The 16,209-nt window shown below is 45.8% G+C and overlaps 1 protein-coding gene across 4 annotated transcripts in view; it reads right to left on the reverse strand.

Moving 5' to 3' along the window:
* NDRG4 (NDRG family member 4) overlaps positions 1 to 14,898 on the reverse strand; it is a 106,403-nt gene extending 91,505 nt beyond the window's left edge. The window contains exons 1-2 of one of the 4 annotated variants that reach the window (XM_029609247.1): positions 14,646 to 14,898; positions 5,418 to 5,523 (exon numbers count right to left, since the gene is read on the reverse strand). In XM_029609247.1, the coding sequence (XP_029465107.1) occupies positions 5,418 to 5,523; positions 14,646 to 14,666 (127 nt within the window). In that variant the 5' untranslated portion in view covers positions 14,667 to 14,898. Of the gene's footprint in view, positions 1 to 5,417; positions 5,524 to 12,836; positions 12,927 to 14,053; positions 14,149 to 14,645 lie in introns of those variants that run through there. The other 3 variants (XM_029609245.1, XM_029609246.1, XM_029609248.1) reach the window with 3 other exon arrangements.
* Between the last annotated feature and the right edge of the window lie 1,311 nt (positions 14,899 to 16,209).

A 16,209-nucleotide genomic window follows, 5' to 3' on the forward strand; every position in this document is an offset into this window, starting at 1 on the left:
TGAGACACGGGTAGGGGCTCTATTGCCTGCTGCTGCAGGAATGATTGAACTTCCAGGCAAAACTGTGTTAAATGTGATGGATCTAGTTGAAGTGAAGAACAACGTAGAAGAATGATAGGAGAAACAACCAGAACCCAGACTGCACTATTTGGAGGACCCAAGCATCCTTTGTTACATGGCGTCGCCTGTCCAGGAAAAGTTGGATTCTGCCCACAGCCAGAACAGATGGATGCAGATTTTTTGAAGAGATCAAAAACAGGACCCAGGCTTAGGCTTGGCTGACGTCACTCTCTGTCTAGGCCTGGTGGAAAAGGGCTGTTGATGGTGATTTAGGAGAGGGTATGGATGGTATTGCTGATAAGACCAAAAGGGGTGCCTGTGAAAATAAGGTCATTTATAATGATAGAAGCTCCCTATCAGGGCAGATGACTGTTCAAGACCCAGCAAGAGGGACTGAACTGTCACATTTTGGTCCTTCTGCATGACCGTCTCCTGAAGCTTTTCTCGGAAGGGGTTATCTCAAATAAATGTGAGGTCCACTCAATTTTCATGATCATCCTCCAGTGTGTTGCTGGCTTGAAGCATGCCATGTACTCCAATCAATGATGCAGATGTCTGTGAAACAGAATAAAAAACTTCATAAACTGAATGGAAGAAATGGTGGATGCTCTCTTCTGTGCGCGCAAGAAAGGTTGAGGAGAGCTTGAAGATCCTTCCTCAGGTTGGAGGATAGGCTTCAGCTTTTGGAGACAGTCATGGAAATACTGTACCATATAGAATTGGTGAATGATAATGTATGCAATCAGCATGGAAGCTTGAAATACTTTCTTGCCAAAGTGATCTAGAAACTTGTAGTCTTTTCCTGATGGTTAATCCAAACAGATCAGAATTTTCTTCACCTTTTTTCATAGGAGATTTGACTACCACTGAATGGTGCAATAATTGACCACCACTAAACCCTGGAGATTTTTTAACTCTGTACTTAAGGTCCAATTTTCTCATATTTGGTATGCCAGAAATGGTGTTTGCCACATTCTCATCTGTAGAACATTAAGATTGGCATAGGCAGGTAATGTCACTGGTTCAGACGAGGTACTGAGAATTTTTAGAAGCCCTTTAGTTCAGATCTGGGTTCTTTGTCCTTACTAACATGGACACACCCAGGACTGTTCCCATTTTCTCAAACTTTTGAGTACAAGAGGTCTTCTGGAGACAATGTATGAACTGGTGACTCCGGCAGTGGGTCGGAGTTCATGCCTGTCAAATAATCATCTGAACCAACCGGCATAGGGTGACTCACTCAGGAGTATAACAATGATGAGGGTGAGTCAGGCAGTTCCTCTGTTGGAAGCAGAGGTAGCATCGAGCAGTCCATTACTTCCAACCTACTAGACTCTGCTGCAATGGAGTGGGATGAAGAAGAAGCTTGAAGAATTGGCTCAGAAAAGCATTTAAGCCCTATGAGTAAAACTGGGATGCCACTAGGTAGAAGTGCTGATACTGAGTTCTGAAGAACAGGGAGTCATGCTTGGAAAAGGCAGCAAAGAAAATTTTCACCAGAATCATGATTTGATACTGAGATTGATATGGCCTCTGACCCACAGTGGGCGATGGTATATCCTCTTTCGATACCAGGATTGATTCTTGCATCTGGGACTGTGGTTGGCCAGAAGTTACAAAAATATGGAACATATAGGTCCTGGTGTTTCAAACTGGAAACTTCCCAACATTAACTGAGGCAGGAAAAGTGCTATGGTGAGTGGAGGAGGGAGAGGTAACCTTACCCGTTCTCCGATTGACCTAGGATGAGCTGTATACAACTGTTTTGGTAGAGCAGCTTCCAAAACTGGCAGTTTTGACAAAGCATGGTTTCGATGATTTTGAAGATTTAGATTTGGTTTCCTTCAATAAATGAAGTTCTGATCATGTTGAAGAATTTGGTTGATATTGCATTGATGTAAATGCCAATTGAATCATTGCTACACTGTGTGCTCCCATCTTGGGAACTGGGTGCATCGAGGAGTTGTAGCGCCCAAGATTCAGAATGCATTGATTGGGTGCAGTGCTTCGTTTTCACCACACCATGTATTAAGTGTGCCAATTTGATGTTCTTCAATACAATCTGTGAACTTCCTGGCGGTGAATACCTTGATGCATCATACTCAAGATTGCTTTGATGCATCATGCAACAAGTCTGTTGCACTGTGCGTCAAGCGTGGTGATGGGCAGAGTGCTTCAATGTTTTGTGCGAAGGATCCTTAGTTGAGTGTCTTGATGCAGACTGCGCCACTCATGACAACGCAGGTTATGCCAATAGTACTGATGATGGTTGCGTTAATGGTGACAGCACCGAAGTACTGCACTTCGAATGCTTATGCAATGTGGACTTCAGTGACTGGTGGTGCTTTTTCTTCAACACAGGGCAGTCAACCGGACTTGATCTTGCAGTTTTGGCCTGCACTGATGGGGGCGGTCTTAAGAGGATCTTCTGCTGAGGTCTTTTCCCAGCAAGGCAGCTGACACTGCCTGAGGGAGAAGGATCTACTGTGACTCTTTAGAGATTTACACAGCTCCTCAATATTATGCACCCTGGAGTACTGAGAACATTAGGACATTCGCCCACATGCATAACAGTTCTGTTGATCATGTTCCGGGCCCAAGCGATGTAACAGTTTGTGGATATCGGTAATGGACATTACCTTTCCACAGATACACCGCTTAAAACTGCTCACCATTGGTTCTTTCTTTGGCGACATATTGAAGAGGGAAGGTCTCTAAGAGAGGTAAAAAGTTATTTCCTTTCTCCATGGTTTTTTTTTTTGGTAGCACTGAAAAATGCTTTTGTGGGGGCTACCTAGGCAGCGAGGCAATGAATTTAAGGAAGTTTAAAAAAAAGTTTGGATTTTGAGAAAAAAAAATATTGGAGGAGAGACAGTGCACACATCTATGCAAGTGTTTGGCTAAAAAATGTCTGAGGCAACGCCCGTGTGGGAATTCCTGCACATGCTCAGCACGGCTCTAAGCTCTACTAGCTACGAGAGACGAATCCATTCGGTGCTGCTGGATGATGTCGCTCATATATAATGGCTAATGCAGCCTGCTTATCAATGGAAAAAAAAGCATGTGCACACAAGCCCCTACGCACGTTTCTTCCCGTGTACTGGATTGGTAGTTTTGTAAAAGACCCATTTCCATAGGTAAAGCACTAGTGTTTTATCCACGAAAGTGTCTTTGAAAATTACCCTCCTCGTGTGTTTGAATGCCTCTCTCTCATCTCTGTTGTCTCCCCTCTGTCTAGTGTACATATTAAAATCCTTAAATCTCATTTCATGTGGCTTTTGGAGTAGACCCTATAACATTTTGGTAGCCTCTCTCTGGACCACCTCCAACTTCATGAAAACAATTAATCATTTAAATATTACAAGGAACGTGAGGGGCAGGGGTACTTCAAAGCAGCACCAGATAGGTGTCTCACACACAGAGGAAACCCCATGCAGGAAGGCAGCTTGATGTCACATCATCAGCATTATCTGGACAGAGGTATGGAACGTGTGAGCAGATTTCTGTAGCTGTAGCCAAGAAACTCATGCATTCTAACCCTTGGTCCAGATTATGTTATAAACATGTCACACTGCCTTCCAAATATGGGTCTCCTTCCCTGTGTGAGAGATCAGCCTAGGTTTGCCGTCTGTCCCCATAGCAGCTTATAAAAAACCAGTTAAATGTAATACTAAACAGTAAGCCTTTACTTACTGCTTAACCATTTAATAGTTTACATCCCTACCGTCTATTTCCTTTTGGAGTTATGACTTCCAGCACAGGACATAACATTTTGGGTGAGGTCTAGGAAATAAACCTGTTCAAAACCATCATCACCACCTTTTTTCTGCAGGTTACACTTCTCCCTCTGCACCTAGCATCCCTCTGGCTCTGGCCGTCACCTTATCACACTGTTTCACTATCTAGAATTTCATCGGATACAATCACCTCAAGGTCTCTCTCCTGTGCAACGCACGTCAGTTTCTTACCCTCCATCGTGTCCCATTCCTTTGGATGTCTACACCCCAAGTACAGGACTCTGCACTTTGTTTGCACCAAATTTTAACTGTCAAGTACTTGACCACTTGTCAAACTTTCTTAGACCATTTTTCATTGTCTGCTTCCTCAGGGGCGTCCACTCTTTTGCAGATTTTAGTGACATCTGCAACAAGGCAAATTGTTCCTTCTAAGCCCTCCGCCACACCACGCACAATGATAATGAACAGAAGCAGCCGAGAACAGGTCCACAAGAGACTCTTCACAAATTACGTTTCTTTCCTCTGCAGTCTAACACTCCACCAGTTTGTAAGCCAGTCCACCATCTTGGGGTCCATCGTGAGGCTGCTCAGGTTATTTTTGAGCCTTCGATGCAGAATGGTTAATCAAAAGCAAAAGGACAGGAGGCATTCTGCAATGGCTTGGCAGAGATCAAGCAAGTTTTCCCCTTCCCCTTGCACCAATTATCTGGTAGGGTTACCCTACGAAAGCTGAATACACATTTAGTGATTCCAGCAACATATAAAGTGCCTCAAGTGTTTGAGGTTCTTGTAGGAATAACTTGGCAGCGATCTCTAAAAATGCATATTTGGCATAATTCACTATGAAAGATGACCCTCCTGGTTACATAACATTGCATACATGGAGACAGTCACAGGAAAATCACAACTACATCTCTGGGCATGCAGTGGAGCTCAGTCTGACGTGTATGGCATCGAGCTATGGCAGAGAGAACTGCGGGCTAGCATCTCATCATCAAGATAATTCTTCCTTTCAACAGGCTGCCTCGTCCCTGCACTTCTGAAGGGCCAGGCCAAGCAGTATTCACTGGGCTCCATGGATGGGCTTCATGTGGGTTTCATGAACTGGGCACAAAAAAAACCAGTGTGTATCTGTGTTTATGTGCATTTTTCTGGACAGGGGGTCCATAGTTTTCACCAAATTCTCAAAGGGGACCCCAAAAAAGTTAAGAACCACTGCACCAAAAGGAGGATACATCACTGCTTTATAACACTCCCATGACAGCCAGCCTACGTTTGGGCTCCTGACTTCAGGGAGACTGACCGAGGGGCAGCGAGCAAAAACGTTACACATGCCCCCTTACTCTCCCCCATTCCCTCTTCTCCCCTCTACCCGAAAAAAAAAACAAAACCTGGCAAGTAATGAAGGAGCCTGAGCTAAACAAGACAAGAATGACGACGCGTTCAGCTATTATAGATACAATTTTAAAACTTAGTGCTCGAGGTACTAAAGAGTTTCTTCCCATCTGGCATGAGAAAAATACTTAGTACACAGGCCCCCAAACGTGAACACAACAAAACAGAAAAAGGATCTGCTAATGTAAATGGACTTCCCCACACTGAGAAGGGCAGGGTACTTACGGTTGAGACCCACATCATGATAAGTCAGGATGGCAGGACGATTCCCCTTGGGAGAGCCCCGAATAACAACATGCAGCAGACCATAAGGGGTCTCAATGTCGTGCTCCTACGAGAGAGAGAGAGAGAAAAGATTCAGCCCAGGCCACCACAGCCCACTTGGGCATATCCCACTACTGGTTTCACTAGTATTAGGGTTCAGTACTTTGCAGGCCGCACTGGCTGCCGGTTGCTGAAAGGGTAAAGTTTGAGGCATTTTGTTTCGTGTTTAAAATGTTGACATTAAGGGCCTGGAGCGTTCAGCATCTTTGCTCATCCAATATGTCCCCGGAAAGGGGCTTAGGTCCCAGGCTCAAGGCTTTTTTTTTTAAAGGCTGCACCGCCTTCTGATGTTAGGTTAGCAGTGACGAGAAAGTCTTCTTTTTGTTGTGCAGCATTTTCTCTGTGGAATAAGATTCCATTGGCTTTGTGACAGAAAGGCAAATCATGAAAAGTTTCAAAAGTTGAAGTCATGGTTATTTGCTGAAGCTTAATTTATTTATTTGCATTTATATGCCTCTGCTACCGAAGCGGCTCGCAAGATAAACACACACACACACTCACTGGCTTCCAATAAAACAAACAAACAATCGAATATAAAAACTTATGTATTTTATTTAAATCTATAACTATGAATACACTGAATGGTTGAATGCTTCACTTCGTATCTAAAAAATGTTTTCAATGTATGAGGGAAACTGTAAAATACAGTCTTAAATTCTTATCTAATTATTAAAATATCGGGAATTGGTATCAGAGTGATTAGTGCTGCAATCTCCTGGGCTCTTGCCCACAAAGGGCTACAACTTGTCTCATATACACGCACTCGTTGTTACGTCATTTACTTCATCCCGTTTATTTTTGGTTTTTACTTCATTAGTGAAATCAATTCTAAATATTACCCTTTTAAAAAAAAAACCCTTAAGTGAACTCTCTCAATATTTCAATGAGACTTATCTCATTTTCTTTTTTGACTAATATCTATGATGTCGCCCTCTGCGTTGCTTCTTATTGTTCTCCATAGCAGGTGCAAAATTATGGAATACCCTTCCTTTCGAACTCAGAAAGATATAAAAACGTTTAAGAAAAATTTAAAGACACTACTGTTTAAACAGGCATATGGTCTAATTAATATACAACCATCAGTCAATTAATGGACATTTTTAATTAAATCACTTTCTATAATCAGACTAATAAAAAGCACTAAATAGTGATTCTATATAGATATACTTCATTTTCTTATTTAACTTGTGTCTATAACCATTATGTTTTGTTATTTTCATTTTAATGCTATTATAGTGATTAATTGTGTTTATTTTATATTACTTTGATTTTAAATTATCGTGATCTTAGGTCATTTGAATGCTTGAAATGTATTTTATTATAGCTTATCTTAACATGTTAAATTTATTATTATTGACATTTATTATAGTTTATTTTTAATATATTTAAATTTTAAGAATGGTTTAACCAGACTGAAATTCGCTATGTACACCATCTTGATTGCTCGTCAGACAGACGGTATATAAAATAAACAAAATAAATAAATAAATAAATGAGATAAATTATTAAAACTACAAAGTCAATAGGCATCAAAATAAAAGCAAAAGGTAATAAATAGAACATATCTAACCAGACTAACAAGCTAGATAGTTTAGGGGATGGCTGGTTGAAGAGATTATGTATTATTGGAGGATGGGATGTTGTTTTTTTATTGGAATAAGGATTATTAGTGAGGTGGGATAGTGATGAAGGTGTTTTTTATTTTATTATATTTATATGATGATGGATAGGAGTTGGGCTGGAAATAATGTTTATATAGACCCCAAAGACCTGAACAGCTACCGTCCAATCTCAAACCTTCCTCTACTTGCCAAGTTGACCGAGAAGGCAGCTCTGACTCAACTAAATGAACACCTAGAAAACAACAAAATTCTACACGATACACAACACGGATTCAGAAAAAACCGCAGCACAGAAACTCTTCTTGTCAACCTCTTGAATGAAATCTTAAGAGGTCTCGACAACAAAATAAACCATCTGCTAATACTGCTTGACCTATCTGCGGCTTTTGATACCGACCACCACAAAAGCCTATCAAGCCTCGCTAACATCGGCCTCACAGGAAGTACCCTCAACTGGTTCTCCTCTTTCCTACAGAACAGATTCTTCAAGGTCTCCATGGACAACAATTCATCTAACCCCTTTCCTCTCGAGACCGGTGTACCTCGAGGGTCCGCCCTATCTGCAACCCTCTTCAACATATATCTTCTCCCTCTATGCCACCTCATCTCAAGCCTCGGAATTTCTTACTATATATACGCCGATGACATCCAGTTCATCATCCCAATCTCCAACACACTAGAAGAGGCTCTCGCCACTGCAGCAAACCACCTAACCTCAATTAGTAACACGCTAAACAATCTGAAACTATGCCTAAACATGTCTAAAACGGAATGCATCCTCATAGGAAGAAATCTTACAGATCTTACCTTCAATACACACTCCCTAACAATTGACAACATTAACATCCCGATAAAAAATGATACAAAGAACCTCGGCATCTGGATTGACAAAGATCTCAACCTAAAAAAGACCGTCGCTACCAAAACCAAAGAAGGATTCTATAAACTGCACGTCCTGAAAAATCTAAAGCCACTTCTCCACCATCAGGAATTCCACACAGTTCTTCAATCATTAATTTTCAACAGCACTGACTACCGCAACTCGCTTTTATTAGGTCTTCCCAAATCTACACTAAAACCACTCCAACTACTACAAAATGCCGCAGCCAGAATTCTAACAGGCAAAAAAAAGTCGGAACACATCACCCCTGTGCTAAAAAGTCTTCACTGGCTCCCAATCAAACAACGGATCGAATTCAAGACCCTAACTATAGTGCACAACGCCTTATACAAAACGGAGAACAACACACTCAGAAACATGATACATCAACAAAAACCTCAACGGTACACCAGATCTGCAAGCAAATTACTTCTCGACATACCATCACTCCCAACAGCGAAACTCACGAGTACAAGAAACAGAGCCTTCTCAATTGCAGGTCCAATCTTATGGAACACCTTACCTCAATACCTAAGATTGATATTCGACTGCAAATCCTTCAAAAAAGAACTGAAAACCTGGCTATTTAGCCAAACTTTCAGAGATGGCGTGGGCTAAATGTCATTACCCCTCCTCTAGAACTTCCCTTCCTAGATGAACTCAATAAGCTACACTAGAGTTTTGTACTTTGTACCTTGTTCTTTTGTTCTCTGTGAACCCACCTCCCAGTGCTTTCCTGCAATGCAAAGTTTAAGTTAAACACGCCGCGACCCTGTTCAAGCATTTAAGTTTTGTTCTATGTTTCTCTGTTACCAGTTCGATGTATTCTCTACCACTCGATGTTCCATGTCCTGGTTTCGATGTAATAAGTTGTTCTACTGTAAACCGGGGTGAAGGCTAACTGCTAAACCTCGGTATATAAAAGCACCGAAATAAATAAATAAATATATTAAATAAGAATTGTTTTGAAGTGTTGTGGGAATCTGGTGGGTGGAAAACGTATTGGATACGGTGGGGATGGTTTTTAATGAGATTGTAAATTGCTTAGTAAATATTTGATGTAGGCAGTATATTAAGTATTTTTTAAAATAAAATAGTCCTGCCTCTCCCCTTGGTAGGGCCATCCCTCACATACTATTCAAAGAACTTCAATGCTTCTCAGTTTAAATAGACTAATTAGAAAACTGCTTCACAGACAAATGCTGATAATGCAACTGGGATGGGGCCTTTATTCATTGCAATCACTAAGGGCCAATGCAATTATGTGCGCTGAAAGCAGGCGCTGACTTTTCAGCGCCCGCATGGCGCCCGCAAAGGGGCGCCATGCGGGCGCCATGCGGGCGCCATGCAATTTGGAAATTAGGGGGGTCGCGGCTGCCGGTTATGAAGACCAACGCTGGTAAACTCGGCCTCAGTTTTCATAACCGGCCACCTGCCAATAATGAAAATGGCCGCCAATAAACTCTGTGGCCATTTTCATTACTGGCAGATAGACAGGTTATGAAAACTGAGGCCGAGTTTACCAGTGTCGATCTTCATAACTCGGCGGTCTGCCAAGTTATTTTATTTTATTTACTTTAAAAAGAAGTACAGAAAAGCAGTTTTTTCTGCTTTTCTGTACTTCTTTTCAATGCGCTCAGGTCCTGCTCTAGGCAGGCGTTAATATCTGAGCGATAAATGTGCGTCTGAGACGCACATTTATCTTTTTGCATTCGGAGTGAATGAGTAATAGGCTCATTCACATGCATTTGCATGTGATGAGCGCTATCTCATTCACTCCGTGTCGGACGCGCGTTAAATAGGCGCTAATCCCCCTATTGCATTAGGGGGTGGATTAGCGCCTATTTATCCCATGTCCGACTGTGGGTTATACAGTGCGCTCGGCCCCTTAGTTCTCTTTATTACCCCAATGCTACTTGTAAAAAAAGGGACTGAATTACTCCTGGCTGCATACCACTGCATGCATGGAAACAAGTGACATATTTTTCTGGATCTCTATAAATGCAATTGAGTAAATCCAGGACTGGCTCCATCTGACCCTAGACAGAGAAAACTGTGGGATAGCATCTCACTGGCAAGAACATTCTTCATTTTGACAGGCTGCCTCAGCCCTGCACTTCTGTAAGAGAGGGGAGCAGGCAAAGCAGTAATTATAATGATATTTTCCCCACCGGGGCCATGATCCAAACTACTTTTTCAGTTTTTAATTTTATTTTACCAAAAAATGCAGAGAAATAATGAATTGTGACTTTGAAATTTTACTGGGTTTGCAATAAACATACTGTCTGGTACAATCTGTCGGGTCGATACAGTAAGGCCGCGTTAGAAAGAGTGTGGCAGTGCCGGGCGCACCCTCATTTGCCCCACGCACTGTTCTGATCACATACCGCTCGATGCTCTATTTAAATTGCTTGCAAAAGCAAGCCGCGTATGCAAAGCGTTAGGGCCGCGCAACCCATTTTACTGTATAGGCGCTTAATACAGCGCCTATACAGTATCCTGGGTGCGCCGGTACCTGTCATTTCAAATGACATTTGAAATGACAGGCACCAGGAAGTGGATCCCAACTTTAACCCAGGAAAACCTAAAAACCGAAAATCCCCTCCTCCCGAAGCGGCTCGACATGTGCCAACTTACCTTTTGTTGCTTTTCAGCCCCTTCCCTTCTCTGCCGCCCTCCGGAGGGGGCAGCCGGCGGCGAAAGCGGCTCGCAGCGGTCCCCCCCGTGCAGGTCCCGGTTCTCCTGGCTCGGCAACAGCAGTACAACAGCTAGGGCTCCATCCACCCCAATCCTTCCTTCCTTCCTGGCTCGGGCAAATTGTGAAGAGGCTTGCAGCGTTCCTCCCTCCCGCGCAGGTCCCGGTTCTCCTGGCTCGGCTGAGGTGAGAGCCCACTGTTCTGTGCCCTCTCCGGCACGAGCGGAATGGAGCGTTCTTTCATTGGCAGGAGCGCCCGTCGATTTGGGCACTCCGGCCAATGAAAGCACATAGACGGGCGCGCGTGACCCAAATCGACGGGCGCTCCTGCCAATGAAAGAATGCTTCGCTCCGCTCATGCCAGAGAGGGCACAGAACAGTGGGCTCTCACCTCACGCCGAGCCAGGAGAACCGGGACCTACGCGGGGGGGGGGGGGGGGGGGGGGACGGGGACGACGCTGCGAGCCGCTTCACAATTTGGCTGAGCCAGGAAGGAAGGAAGGAAGGATTGGGGTGGATGGAGCCCTAGCTGTTGTACTGCTGTTGCCGAGCCAGGAGAACCGGGGCCTGCGCGGGGGGGGCCGCTGCGAGCCGCTTTCGCCACCGGCTGCCCCCTCTGGAGGGTAGCAGAGAAGGGAAGGGGCTGAAAAGCAACAAAAGGTAAGAAAACAACAAAGTAATGTCGAGTCGCTTCGGAAGGAGGGGAGGAGAGGATTTTAGGTTTTTAGAGGTTTCCTTTTGGGGGAAAGTTTGCCGTCTACCATTACCCCTGCCTCTAACCCAGGGGTAAGGGTAGGCGGGAACAGCTCGATACAGTAAAGTGGGGCCGCGGTTACCCCGCTCCTAACCCGCTTTCTACTCACTTTCCGGCCGTGTTAGCCCTTCCTGCGATACACAATCCCCTTTAACCCATCCTTACCGCCTCTTTAAATCACCGGGTAACCCCTTCCGCACGCGGCATGTATATTAAATGTAAACGATCGAATTAGCTATTCCCTCCCATACAGTAACGCGCGCCCCGACTATCGCTATTTTACCCTGCTGTTTTGCCCCGCGTTTAACCTGCTAACTTACCGCCTACCCTTACCCCTGCGTTAGAGGCAGGGGTAATGGTAGACGGCAAACTTTCCCCCAAAAGGAAACCTCTAAAAACCTAAAATCCCCTCCTCCCGAAGCGACTCGACATTACTTTCTGTTGTTTTCTTACCTTTTGTTGCTTTTCAGCCCCTTCCCTTCTCTGCCGCCCTCCGGAAGGGGCAGCCGGCGGCGAAAGCGGCTCGCAGCTGTCCCCCCCGCGCAGGTCCCGGTTCTCCTGGCTCAGCAACGCGGGGCAAAATGGCAGGGTAAAATAGCGATAGTCGGGGCGCGCGTTACTGTATGGGAGGGAATAGCTAATTCGATCGTTTACATTTAATATACATGCCGCGTGCGGAAGGGGTTACCCGGGGATTTAAAGAGGCGGTAAGGATGGGTTAAAGGGGATAGTGTATCGCGGGAAGGGCTAACGCGGCCGGAAAGTGAGTAGAAAGCGGGTTAGGAGTGGGGTAACCGCGGCCCCACTTTACTGTATCGAGCCGTGTGTAAGCATCATTTGTAATCCACACAAATCTGATGACTTATTAGGGGGTTGAAGACTCTTGCAAGCCACTGTACAGAAATGCATATACCTATGCACCCATTCAGCGTATACAGGTCTATGCAGTGCAGACCTGTATATCAGTAACATACAGTAGATAACAGTAGAGAAAGAACAAGCAGACCATGCAGTCTGATTAGTTATTCCTGTCCACACTACAAAGATAGATCCCAGCTGCCAGGCACCTGTAAGTTCTCTCTCCTTACCCTGGACAGCTTTTGTTGTGGTCTTAATCCATACTCCGCTATCTTCGGCAGATAGACAAGATCCACCCAACTTCCCATCCCATGTCTAACCACAAAGCTTCCTAATTTTTTTTTATTTTTATTTTTTTTACTTCTGTAACCACCTCCCCAGACCAATATCAGGTGCACCCAACATGGTATATGGCAATAAAATCAATAAAGCAGGTAATATAAAAATATAATACTTAAACAGAACCTTGCCTTATAACAAAAGGCCATCTCTGCCTTTTACGAATTCTCACCTCAATGCTGAAGCACAAATTGCAACAGTTGCCCGAGCAGCCAGCCCCCTAGATCCCCTGCACAGCCTGCCAGCCAGTCCCAGGTACGTGAAGCCCTGCATTTACACTAGGACTTCTAGTTTGGGCTGTACTCGCAGCCTTCCAGAGAGAGAGACAACTCCTAAATTTCATGTTCTCATCGCATCCTAATATGGCTTCTGCCTGAGCAGCCAGCCTCCTAAGTCCCTTGCACAGCTTGCCAGGCTTCCGCTAGGACCTCTAACTTACTCTGATGTCCGTACAAGATTCCTTTTTTAATCCAACACTGAGCTCCCCCCCCCCCTCCACCCCATACCTTGCCACCCCAACATCCAGCTGGGGCTTGGCCACCCACCCGGCTGATTTCTGGGGGAGCTGCAGCCTGCAGACATGAGCTGCAGTACCTCTAAGCTGTGCTTCCTTCCCCCACTATTACCTCTTTCCTTTGCTCTCGAGAGCGTGAAGGGTAGCTGGGCAGCAATACTGCAACCCCCCCCCCCCCCACACACACACACACACACACACTCTTCGTACAAAAGTCACAGCAGCTAAGCACTAGGCTCATCTAATGGCCCAGCCCCCAGCCAATCTGTCACTGCCTTCCTTGCTTTACCGATAGGGATCCTCTGTGCTTCCCTCTCACTTTTTTTTTTTTTTTTTTATTGTTATAGTTTTCTCTCCTCCACCTCTACAGGGAGTCATTTCATGCAACCATCTCTCTTTCAGCAAAGAAATATTTTCTGCTACTGTTCAAATCTACCCTCTCCCCCACCCACCCCTCCTGTTCCAGAGTAAGCTTTCCTTTGAAAACGATTGGTTTCCTGTGTCTATGTATGTCCTTCAGGCATCTGAATGTCTCTCTCATGTCCTCCCCCCCCCCCCCCCCTAATCTCTCTTTTCCTCTATGGTATTCATATTTTAGCTCCCCCTAAGTCTCACTTCACCCGCACCAGTCTGGTAGCTTTTCTCTGGAGCGCCTCAGCCCTGTCTGTCTATATCCCTTCAGGGCTGGACACGAGATGTATGCGAGGTGACCTCCACGACCTGGCTCGCTGACATTGTCACCTTCTGCCTGCCTTGCCCTAGGCACCCCCCAACGTCCCTCCGCTGCCGGCCACTGCTTTGTATTCCTTTGCTACGCTGAGATCACACGTACTCGATGGCTTCAAGGTCCCGAAACCTGGTATTTCACCCCCTACCATGCACCGCGTCCTTGGATTTCGGCCCCACAAAGGCACGGCTCTCCGCTTTCCTTTTGCACTGAATCGTAAATCGCCAAGCACCTGACCCGTCCCCAAGCTTTCTTAGATCGGATAATCCGTAGGAAAAAAAAAAAAATCCCCCCCCCCCCCCCCATGCTCGGCTGGGATAACAATAGAAGAATGTGGCACGCAGCGCGCATTCCTGCTCCCGTTCACCCATTAATCGCCCAGCTGCGTTAAATAAAGCACTGGCGCTACCCACACACAGGCAGGCACCCTGCTCGCTTCAGCTTCTCATCTCACACGACGCTTGCCTGTGCCCCATCCCCAAGACCGAGCAACGCCATGGACACGCAGCTGTCGCCCCGTACAGAGCCACGGTCAGAGGCAGGCGACACGGGTAGCACTGCCCCATTCCCCCTGTACAAAACCAGTCGGCACTTTAAGAGCGGCAGCTTCGTCAAGGCTGTCTATCGCTCCCCGTAAAGGCAGCGGCGCCATCGGGAACAGCCGCCTATCAATCGCTTGCTGCTTTTGCTGCCATCCTGCGTGTGTACGTTCCTAACGATGGCTTAACTGCAGAACCTACCCCGTCCCAGCACTCCGGCATCTTCCAGAAAAACGGTGGTGGTGGGGTTTTGGTTTGTTGTTTTTTTTTTCTCCCGGGAAGCAGTGGCTGTTGGTCCCACACGGCCGAAACAGGCGCCAGACAGAGTTTGAGGAGGAGGAGGTTAAGCAAGCCCCCTGCAGTCCTGCTCTGCAATGGCTCAGGATTGCTTCTGCTGTGGTTTATAAAGTGCCTGCTGTCCTTCCCAGTCAGTCAGTCAGTCAGTCAGTCAGTCCCCCTCCCCCTCCCCGCCAGCAACGCTGCAGCTTCTGTCTGCAGCACAAATGGATTTCAGCCCCCTGCCAATTGGCCGCTACACAAACTGCTTCCATTCCAATTGGCTCCAAATACCCTTGTATCTATATAAAAAAAACCCCAGACAATTATTGGTCAATTACTGGATTGTTTCTCCTCGTCTTCCCCCTCTCCATCGATTCATTTCCCCAGCCCTCCCTAGCACAGACACACAAAAAGCAAACCGCGCATGTAATAAAATCTCTTTCCCTCCGCCACTTCGCTGCTCCCATATTTGTGCTGTAAGAGCCTCCTTCCCCGGGGCGTTCATCAGCATCTCATCCCATGGCAGGAGGGTACATTTCAGACCCCCAGCGAGCCGGCTGTATCTAGCTCAGACAGAGCGGGAACTAAGCCACTATTAGTGGAAGGGAAATCAGGCAAAGATTAGGTGAACAAAGAACTCTGCTCTTTCATTAGGCTCACATGTATCTCGCAGCTCAGGTGATGCACAACGCGGAGGAAGCACAGCGGCCTAGCCCTACAGCCCCTTCCTGCTATTTCAGTACCGACACCCATACACACACATAGCTCTGCCACCGGGAGCTCAGCCGGGCAGCCACGGCGGGGGCCATAGTGCTGGTGTGGCACCTCGGGGTCCCCATCCCCCCTTCCTTTGTTTTCTTCCTGCTGGCACGAGGCATGCGGTGGGCATGGAGGGGTAGCTGGGTACAGTGGAGGGTCAAGCTGATCTATCAAGAAGCAGGCAGGGATTATTATTATTATTAAAATTTTTATATACCGACGTTCATCAGGGATATCACATCGGTTTACAGTGTAACTGAAACAGGCGCCTGGGATGGCGATTTACATTGAACAAATATAACAAATTAACGTATGAACAAATGAGGAGGGGAGATAAAGGCGGGAAATAATCAAGCAAAACATTATGAGCAAAATTTACAAATATATATAGAGTATCAATATATACAAAGTATTCATAAAAATAGCAATGCCATAGAAAGACAATTGTGTAGAGTTAGAAGAGAGAGGAGGGGGGACGGGGAGGGGAGGAGGGGTGGAGAGGGGGTTAAAGGAGTAAGCGAGCTGAGAAATCAGATGGATGGAGTTAATGGCCCCAGCAAGGCATCTATTTATTGCAAGGCTCCGCTGGCTCAGCAAGGACCTCTCTCACTTCAGCGGGCAGCCAGCGTCTGGCCCATCCACCCTGTAGTGGACCCAGGGTTAATGAGGCATTGAAGTCAAGGAGGTTCCAAAGGGGGGAGGGGGCAGGAAGCCTCTGTCACTGCTC

This window comes from Rhinatrema bivittatum, chromosome 7 (assembly GCF_901001135.1).
Source record: "Rhinatrema bivittatum chromosome 7, aRhiBiv1.1, whole genome shotgun sequence".
NCBI classification, from domain to species: Eukaryota; Metazoa; Chordata; class Amphibia; order Gymnophiona; family Rhinatrematidae; genus Rhinatrema; species Rhinatrema bivittatum.